The sequence below is a fragment of the Orycteropus afer genome, unplaced genomic scaffold (assembly GCF_000298275.1).
Source record: "Orycteropus afer afer isolate SDZICR_OR568_19922 unplaced genomic scaffold, OryAfe1.0 scaffold00029, whole genome shotgun sequence".
NCBI lineage: Eukaryota > Metazoa > Chordata > Mammalia > Tubulidentata > Orycteropodidae > Orycteropus > Orycteropus afer.
The window spans coordinates 5,227,469-5,237,766 of record NW_006921616.1 but is presented as its reverse complement, the minus strand read 5'-3'; the positions used below and the strand labels follow the sequence as shown (position 1 = coordinate 5,237,766).

Sequence of the window (10,298 nt, the reverse complement as noted above, 5' to 3'; positions counted from 1 at the left end):
AGGCACTGAAGAAGAGTCCCATCTTCCCTTGGAAAATTTCAGTGCAGCTGCGTGGAATACTAGACACCCATTCAACCGCTGGGTCGATCCACAGATACATTCACTGTGTTGCAAGGCCGTGGAAGTCTGCTAAGAAGAGGTGGGAGTCAAATGAAGACAACCTGCAATATCGATCCTTTGTTTTGTGCTCCAGGCATTAAAATTCATAAACTCTCCATACTCTTTTGCAGCTTAAGAAAAGCCAGTTAAAAATAGAGAAATCTAGTAATTGGAGTTGTCACAAGAAAAGATGTATTGGTCTCAATGGAAAAGTCTCCCTGGAAAAATTAAAGCTTCACTTGACACTGGGTTCTCATGTTGTTTTCAGGAGACATAATAAAGAGCAGAGTGGAGTCAGTCATAAGCTTCTGACTCATGACGTGGAAGCCCCAGAGAGCCGATGAGCTGATTATTAACTAAAAATGGAATATGGTTCTATCCCCAACATTCTGAAGGCAAAACAAGAAGCAGGAGAGGAACACATGTCTTCCAAATGGAGCCTCGCGTTGCGGCGTGTGCTCTGTGGCAGTGAGGAAGGGAAGGTACATACAGCTCCGTAATTAACCTCTTCCTGGAACCCCACCAGACACCCAAGGAAACCACCCAAGTCACTGTCCACATGTAGCTACGACCGGCCATGCTGGCATGCCAGGGAGATTCCCTCTTTAACATGGTTAAGGGGGCATTTGGGGAAGTACTCTGTCTACAGCTATTTTAGTCAAGTTCAGTTAGTCAAATTTCAGCACAGGCTCGAGTAGAAGCCCCACTCTAATCTGACCTCGCACTAGAGGATCAGAGTGAGTAGAGTCCGGCCGCCAGACCCTCTGCTGTTGCTGCTCACAGTGGGACTGATCTTTTCGGTCTGGAGGAAAGGATGTTCTTATCTGTTGACAGCCTTCTCCTTGCCCTGCCGCCTGGCACAAGACTGTTGTTGTTGTTGTTGTTGGTAAGTACCTTCAGGTCAATTCCAACCCATAGCGACCTCACAGGATGGAGCAGAATTGTCCCACAGGGTTTCCAAGGCTGTAATCTGTATGCGAGCAGATCACCGGGTCTTTCTTCCAAGGAGCCGGTGGGTGGCTTCAAACCACCAACTCTTCAGTCAGCAGCCAAGTGGTTAACTGCTGCATCACCAATCAGAGTTATCCTCCAGTTTGGGTTGGAACCCATCTCGGCTCCTTCTTGCTGGTATCTGGGCATATTCTTTGAATTCTCTATTTTCTGACGCCTACCCTCTACGTGTTGGAGAAGATCAAGGAGCTACACCGAGACAGTCTCCCTTTGGTGAAATAAGTATGCAGGTAGAGAGAATCACTGAGTGGCCAGAATCTTAGGACAAAGCTCCAGTAGTCATCCTCATTGATGGGCAGGGGGCTTTATCTTGTGTTTGTCACATAGAGAGCAGAGAGATCACGTGGGCATTACAGAAGTGGGCAGGTATCAGGGCAAGAGGGAACCTACAAGACTACTTCCAGGAATGAAAACAGTTTGGTCTTAATTGTTAAGGTTTTATAAGCTCTATTTAAAGAGAGAACTGCAAGGACAAGAAGTTAGGCCTGCTCTTCGGAACCCAGGTGAGCAGTGGATGGGAATTTCTGGAGAGCATTTCAGAAGAGCAGTACAGCAGGGCTGTCACCAGGAACACAACGAAGGCCTTTCCCTCAAATGGAGAGCCCTGGCTGGTGCAAAACCTGCAGCTGCTTTGCATACAAGGGTTTAACAACAGTAGCTGCTCACAAATAAACTGTCCTAACCATTCTAACCAAGGAACTCTCGTGACACAGTGGCTAAACATTGGGCTGCTAACCAAATGGTCAGCAGTTCAAACCCACCAGCACTCTGCAGGAGAAACATGGGGCAGTCAGCTTCCATAAAGATTACAGCCTTGGAAACTCTCTGGGGGAGCTCTATTCTGTCCTCCAGGGGCACGGTGGATCAGAATCGTCTCCACGGCAGTGGGTTTGGTTTGGGCTTTGCTTCCATAAAGACTGACAGCCTTGGAAACCCTACGGGCCATTCTACTCTATCCCATAAGGGCACCATGTGTCGGAATCCACTCGATGGCAGTGGGTTTGGTTGGTTGGTTGGTTGGTTAGAATCATTCTAATCAGAGAGCCTTGATTCTCTTTTACTTAAAAGAGTTGATGGGATACTGTAAAAACTGTAGAGTTATGTTTAGTAAGCCTTCTGACTTCATAAAGGGTTCTTAAATACATTGTCTGCAGGTGGATTCCGACTCATAGTGACCCTGTAAGACAAGAAGAACTGCCCTATAGGGTTTCCAAGGCTGTAATCTTCATGGGAGTGGCTGCCACCTCCTCCTCCCAGAGTGGCAGATAGGTTTGAACTATCGACCTCTCTGTTAACAGCTAAGTGCCTTAACCGCTGCACCACCAGGACTCCTCTAAAGGCTGCTTCGTGGTAAATATTTAACAAAGGGAACTCCCCCTGCCTTTCAGTTCTCTTAAGAGTATGTCTATGTTATTCAGTACTTAAAAAATCATCTGCATTTCTCCCCTATTTAAATCAGGCCTAACGCACACATGAACAGCCGTATGGTTAGAAATAACTTTCCTCAGCAAAGATTGAAGTGTATGCAAAAGAACATACACTTGGTCTAATTTTTTCTTTTCTCTTCTAAGCCTGAGAGTGGAGGACCATGCTTCTCACGCGTGAGCTCACTGAAACTCCGCCAGTGCTGGCCCGAGCACCCCCGCAGCAGACACAAAGCGTTGCTTCCTGTGCCCCCAGCCCACCCCAGGGCCTGACACATCTAAGACTCGGAAGCATGTCAGTCCTGGGCAATTTCCATCATTAATCCTGCTTAGACATCAAACACAAATTTTGTTTAAATCAAACCCAGAGGAATAAAAGGAAAACCTCATAGTGAATTGAATCCAGTGAGTGGTCCTCTACCTGTGGCTGGGGAGGCGTGGCCTGATTGAGAGGCTACTGCTACACCTGAGTCAGGTGATATTAGATTACCTTAAAAAGGTTTAACAGAACCTTTGAACCTCAAATACAATACATGTCTGAGGGGGGGGGAACAAAACCCTTCTACTTGTGCACTACAAAGACAGTGCTGTTTGCTAGCACTGATGCACTTCTGCTGAAAAGGCACATTGCTCAACTACTGCTAAGACATGATGAGTGACCTTGGAAACGGGTGTGTAGGTGTGGCGAGTGGGAGACACTACTGATAATACCCGCAGCCTCCATATACCCATACACCTGCTTTGTAAGTGGGTTCATCAACCCTCCAAGAGGCTGAAAAAGACTGGGATAAGAAATAAGGAAAAGACACACGCATGTGGCATTGTTTTCTTTTGCTAACCTGTGGCTTTCTGTTACTGGTGATGCTGTATGGCCTAATGACATTGACGCCATCTACAATGGACAGTTCAACTGAGGATTGCTAAAAAGGACAGCAGTTCCTCAATGGAAAGCACAACTCAAAAGTAACAGAGTCTGCAAAAGAACCCGATGTTCTCAATGCACGTGAAGTAGCCACAAAGGCCCTAAAACGGAAAAGAAAACTGAGTGAACTATATAACGTTAACGAAGGCCCAGAAACGAAATCACTCAACAGCACAGGACTGCAAGCAGCAGGAGCAATAGTGCACTTTTTTCCTACAAAATAAATTATTGAAAGGGTCATGTGATTCTTAACAGGCAGAAAGATCCACTTTCCCAAGGAAAATTCATCATTAAATATATTATTAAAGACTGGATCTTCTTCAGGCTATTTTTAATCCTAACATTTTGCTGCCAAAATTGGCCATAGCAGCTGATCCTCGGCCTCGATAAAAATGATGCTCTTCACGGAAGTCATAGGCGGCATCAGGAGGATGCTGCCGTCCAGTTAATCAAATGTGCTGTTGGGCACAGTCTGAATGCAGAGGAGAGAGCTGGTGTGGACTGCTTGCAACTGACTAACACAAAGGAAGCCGAGATCCATGCAGGAGTTCATCCCTACCTTCCTAAACCGCCCAAAACAAAAGATTTCAGGAAAAAAAAAAAAAAAAATGGGGCCATCATTTCATTACAAGAATGAAGCGAAACAATCTCTGTGTGAACCAGCTCACGCTTTCAGGATTCACAGACTACTGTCTCCTGAGACGCAGAGCTGAGTGCTGCTGTAGTCCCAGTGCAGAGGGTGCCAACGACTTCCACTCACCATCACCCTGTCCACATCTCAACGCTGGCTTGCGAGAGCCCCTTTGTTCTGAAGGCGTTTCAAGGCCACTAAACTCATTTACAGAATTAAACCATGTTACAAAGAGATAAAATAATAACTAACTAACAGGGTTACGAGAAAAGCTAGCCCTCCAGCTTTCGGGGCAGAAGTGCTCGTTTCAGTTGGGCCAGCGGTGCCGACACAAACTGCATAGCCAAAAACGAAAAATCCCTGCCACTGAGTAGATTCTGACTTACAGTGACAGTATAGGACAGAACAGAACTGCCCATAGGGTTCCCAAGGCTGGAATCTTTACAGGAGCAGACCACTACATGGGTTTGAATCACCGACCTTTTGCTCAGCAGCCAATGCTTAACTACTGTGTCACAAGGCATCTACAAATTGTATAGCTACCATGAAAAGCATTCTCAGGAAGGCGGGGTGCATTTATCTCCTATCGCGCCTTTATTTCATTCAGTCAATTTCTCCTGAGGCCAGAGCATTCCGGTGGACATCCAGAAAATATTCAGGAGTCCACGTGATTCTGTGGACTTCGGGGCCACCGGAAAGGGCTACTTGCAGGGTTCCATCCCCAGAATCAAGTGTCTCAGTCAGTGCACGAAGCATCTGGAGAGCTTGTTACCACCGGCAGTGACTCAGGAGGTCTGGGGTAGGGTCTGAGCTGCCGCATTTCTAACAAGTGCCCAGGGATGCCCGTGCTGCTGGTCCACGGACCACACTGTGAGCAGCCAGGCCTCCGACTCCGTCTAGGACTCCGCCTTCTTGCTGCTCCCTCTGCCCTGAGTTTCTCTGGATGCCACACAACACCTTACTCAGACTTGTAAATAGAGGCATCCTCCACCCTCCAGCCATTCTCTTCTTCAGTCTTTATTTCATTTTCAAATGAACCTTCTATAAGGAGCTCTGGGACCCTCTATAAAGAGCTCTGGTGGCATAGTGGTTAAGGTATTTTGGATGCTAACCAGAAGGTTGGCAGTTCAAACCCACGAGTTGCTTTGAGGGAGGAAGATGAGGCAATCTACATCTGTAAAAATTTACAGCTTTGGAAGCCCAAGGGGGGTCGCTATGTTGGAATCGACTCAATGGCAGCGGGTTTGGTTTCTTTCTGGTGGGACCAACTTCTATCAGAAGCCTGTCATCCCAGGCCCTTCTTTGTTTGCTACAGAACATGGAACACAAACACTTTTCCTCAACCTCACTTCCGACTTTGCATAAGCAGCAAAGAAAAAAGCACCTCCAAGTCTAGAGCCCTGATTAGTGTAATAGTCAGTGTATGCGCTGATCCCCAAGTACTGGGAACTCAGATCACTGTCACATGCTCACAAACTATGTGAACTCCTTCTAAACGTTACTGTTGTCGAGACGACTTTCTCCTCGTAAGACGCAGCATGTTATTACACGAGCAACCCTGATGAGCTGAAACCTGGACGACGCTCTGTCCGTATGCCCAAGCCCTAAAATGCAACTTCGGGTTAATAACACACATTCAAAATAATAGGTAAACCATTTGGATCTCTCCAGTACTACCACTTTTATTCCAAAGTGTCCATATCTGATTGCATTTCCTGGTGCATGCTTCTTTTCCTTGCCAAATTCCTTAGTATTTCCTATAGAGCCATCAATCTATGTGTTGTTCTGAAAACTACTACATGTTTTACCGTTAGCCAATTATGCTTCTCTATGATTTATTTTTACTTTAAGAGGTTTCATCAAAAAAAAAAAAAAATTTATCATGTTCTACAGTCTGTCATTGTGGTTTGGCATCATAAAATGTAGCCTCTCCATTCAACAACCTCAGATACCTGTGGACCACAGAGATACGCTCAACTATAAAATCTCTTATTTTGGAAGGAGGACAAAGGAAACCTTCACTTAAAAAGAAACCTCAATCATATGAGATGTTCATATACTGCAAATGAAGGACAAAGACCCAGATGCTATCTTGTTACTGTCATAAACAAAGCCCTCTGTTTCCCACCCTTTGATTCAGTTACTTGATAGATAATAGTTACCACCTTGGATTTCTTCCAACTAGAAAGGAAATTTTTAAAATGTAATTTTAACTATTAAGTTTTACTTTGGTTTTAAAAATGACCCTTTTGGAATGTGGAAGCCTCTACTTCTTTGATGATGATGATGATGATGATGATGATGGCTTTGGGGAAAAAAAGAAAAAGCCACTGACTGTACCAAATACTTAGTGCAAATATTCTTTCCATCCTTGGTGAATTCCTCCAGAATTCTTGAAGATTAATAATGTGGGGTCTCCACAAAGGAAGCAGCAAGTAATTCACAAACACATTTAGATTCCAGAGATGTAAACAGGGATACCAAAAACACCAAACCTACTGCCATCAAGTCCATTCCAACTCACAGCGACCCCCACTGGGTTTCCGAGCTGGCAAATCTTTATGGAAGAAGATTGTCCAGTCTTGCTTTCACAGAGTGGCTGGTGGGTTTGAACCACCAACCTTCTGGTTAGCAGCCAGATGCCTTAGGCACTGTGCTACCAGAGCTCCTTAAACTGGGGTACATTAGTTAACTTTAAGCATTCAACAGAGGCACCAAAGCTTTTGTCCACTTTGGTCAAGGCTCCGAGGTTCAAGTTGGCCATCTCCTTTTCTTGGCCTTTTCTCTTGGGCCCCTTAATATTAGTATGTTTGAGAAAAGGTGAAAACATGCAGTGTGCTTCTTGTGTTTCTTGAATTCGCATCCACTTGTAGTCATTTCCAGACTTTTTGTTCCCCTCAAGGCCTATACAATAATCCCATTAGTAATCCTCCCAAGGGACAAGAATGGGAAGCAATGAATTGCATCCTTTTCCAAAGATCAGCCTTCAGATTAAAACAAAGGTCCTAACATACCCTCAGACAAGAACTATTCTTTTACTTTTTGGTAATTAGTCAGGTCAGATGCAGATTTTAATTACAATCCTTGAGTGCCAGGATCTGCACCCCTCCCCCTAACAAGTCATGGGAAAGAACTGCATGACAAAATGATGGAAATTCCATCCAGCACCAACCCAAACCCCAAACCCACTGCCTTTGGGTCAATTCTGACCCATAGTGACCCTAGAGGACACAGTAAAACTGACCCAAAGGGCTTCCAAAGCTCTAAATCTTTATGGAAGCACACTGCCACATCTTTCTCAAGCATCTGGTGGGTTCAAACTGTCAACCTTTTGGTTGGCAGCCGAGGGCTTTAATCACTGTGCCATCAGGGCTCCCTCTATCTAGCATGTTGTTGTTGTTGTTGTTATGTGTCGTCAAGTCAAACCCGACTCATAGCGACTTTTCTTTGGTTTCCGAGGCAGTATCACTATGGAAGTAGGATTGCCCAACCTTCCTTCCGAGGAGTGGCTGGTGGGTTTGAACCACCAGCCGTCTGGTTAGCAGGTAAGTGTCTTAGCCACTATGCTACCAGGTCCTCCTACTCTATCACCTCACAGGTGTTCTTCATAACTGCAGGTTATCAATCACTTCAGCTCATGGCAAGGCATGAGAGAATCCACAGCTAGAAATCAATTCACAGAAGAGAAGACAAAATGCTGTGGGTTCTAGGTGGTGACAAACAAGACACTAAAATTCTAGTCGACTTTTAAATCACACTCTCACTATACATTAGACTGTCAGCAATGAGTTAAGGTCAAGGTTGATGTTCTTCAAGACATACTGTCATGCCCACTAGGAATGTGACACACATTGTAGAGTGAAGTCCAAGGACTTCTGGGATGTAACTTACTTCTTTACAAACACAGCTAAGTTTTCCAGAGAAAGGGGTATACTGGTTTTCCTCGTTGGGTAAATTTTACCAAGTCAGTCAAAGACTGCCCTTGGTGGTCTGGTGGGTGGTGTGGTTCTCACCGCCCACGGAAGAATCCCTCAGCGGGGCTTGTTTCCACGCAGAGCGCCCCAAAGCAACCCTGGGTCTGCTTCATGAATGGCCCCTGAAATCTCCATCAACAAGCTAACTGCGCCAGGTCATCGGGATGTGGGGGGTGCTGGACCACAGCCTGAGAAACACTCAAGGGGTCCGGTTTGTCCCAAGATCCTACTGGAGAGCCAACGCTGGACCACTGAACTTCACCCACCACCAGCAGGCAAGTATCACTGAAGGGGTGTCGGGAGAAGCCTTGGAGGGAGGAGGAGGGAGAGAGGCAGGAAGGAAAGTAACCCGGTTGAAAGAAACACGCTTTGATGGTTACCTGCGGCAGGAGGGAAAGTAACCTGGCGTTGTTTTACTGGCTCAGCAGCCTGCCCTGGACCCAGGCGTCCACCCACCCGCCAACCACGGCGCCCCGACCTCAGACCTCAACACACGGGCACCTACCCAGCCGCCGTTATCCTGGATCCAGGTGTGCAGGTGCCGGTTCAGGTACTCAGTCATCCAGAGGGCGATGTTGTCCACCAGGGGCGACATCTCCCGGTTGACGCTCTCTACACACATGACCCCACCGAACTCAAAGAAGGCCACAATCCTTCCCCAGTTGACCCCGTCCCTGAAGAGCTCCTCCACCACAGTGGCAAAGCGTCCCCTCGCCGTGAAGGGGGTCAGGTGCAGCTGGCTGGACATCTCGGCGAAGTCGCGGCGGTAACGCCGGGAGAAGTCGTCGCCGGCCTGGCGAAGGGTCAGGTGGACCACAGGTGGCACTGGGCTGAGCGCCGGCTGCGCGGCGGGGGCGGCCGGAGGCGGCGAGGTCCTGGAGGCAGGGTCCCCGGGCGCAGCCGGCGGGGAGGAGAGGACGCCTGGCGCGGGGGCGGCCCCGGGGAGCGCGGCGCTCGCGTCGCCGGCCTCCCACTCGTAGCCTCGCTGCGCCAGCTTGTAGTGGATGTACTTCATCACTATCTCCCGGTTGTCATACCCTGTTCTCCCCGCGTGCGCCATCCTGCCCGCTCGGCCCACTCCCACCCCGCGCCCCCGAAGAAGGAGAAGAGTTATAATCCGGCGATTTTATTGGAAGTGTTTCGCATTCTTGGAAGAGGGGGTGTCTTCAGTCACGCGGAACTCTTGACTCTGGGGGTTTCCCCCTTGGCATGGGATGCAGGAAATTTTTATTGAAATTCCTTTCGGATCTTCATGGCATGAGGCACATTAGGATGATAAATAATTGGACTGCCAGTTTACTTCCTCCACGATGCTGAAAAGTTCAAAAGCCTACAGAAAGCTTATGAGTCCAACTCAGGTGTATTTTCCTTTATACACCAGGTGCAGGCAGGACACACACACTACAAGTTACACAGCTCAAAAGAATGCGCTCAACAGCCTGCAAATGCAACTTACTTGAATGCACTTCAACTTAAAATCGCAAATGTTTCCCTCAAAAGTTACTTGAAGCCCATTTCCTGTGCAAAGAACTTACTTGTATTTTTTAGGGGCAGCATGATCCTCTGTCAAGCTTCCTTTTTTTCGTACAAACAAACGCATAAGGCAACGATCCCATCGGTCTTCCGAGCTCTGCAGTTCAAGCCGCTGCGAAACTTCCAAAGGAATGGGGGGGGGGGGGAGGCTGTAGTTAAAAACCAGGAGAATTTCCAGAACGATCCGCAGACCTCTGCCGCACAGAAATGTCAGTCGGTAGGAATCCCCATCCGAGAGCTCGAGAACACGAGGGAAAAGGCAGCGGCGGCAGATGAATTACAATTTTCAGTCCGGTATTTGCACAAGTCCTGCGAGGTCCCCTCTGGGCAATTTCCACGCGCGCACACCCCCCCCCGCGCGCGGGCACAGGCGTCGCCCTCCGCGGGGCCCTGCACGCCTCCCCGGGAGAGGGACAGGCGGGGCGGGGACGCCGGAGGACCGGGCGGGGACAGGAGTCAGTCGGCTTCGGGTGGAACTGCGAGCCGCGAGTGCATTTCCCGGAGAGCCGCCGGAGCAACGCGGCGGCGGACGCCGGCCCGGGCCGCGCGCGAGCACCGCGCTGTGTGTGGTGCCGCGAGGGGTGGGGAGAAGGCGGGGCGGAGGCTTTATTTTTTCCCTCTTTTCCTAAAAAGGATGACGGCTACGAAGTTCTCCCCCCTGGACCCCCGCTTCCGCTGCACCCCGCGGCGCACCCCGCCTCCAG

At 48.3% G+C, this 10,298-nt stretch overlaps 1 protein-coding gene across 1 annotated transcript in view; it reads right to left on the bottom strand.

Moving 5' to 3' along the window:
- Positions 1 to 9,121, bottom strand: part of BCL2 (BCL2 apoptosis regulator) — a 196,984-nt gene extending 187,863 nt beyond the window's left edge. The window contains exon 1 of the mRNA XM_007935494.1: positions 8,567 to 9,121. Within this exon, the coding sequence (XP_007933685.1) occupies positions 8,567 to 9,121 (555 nt within the window). The remainder of the gene's footprint in view (positions 1 to 8,566) is intronic.
- Between the last annotated feature and the right edge of the window lie 1,177 nt (positions 9,122 to 10,298).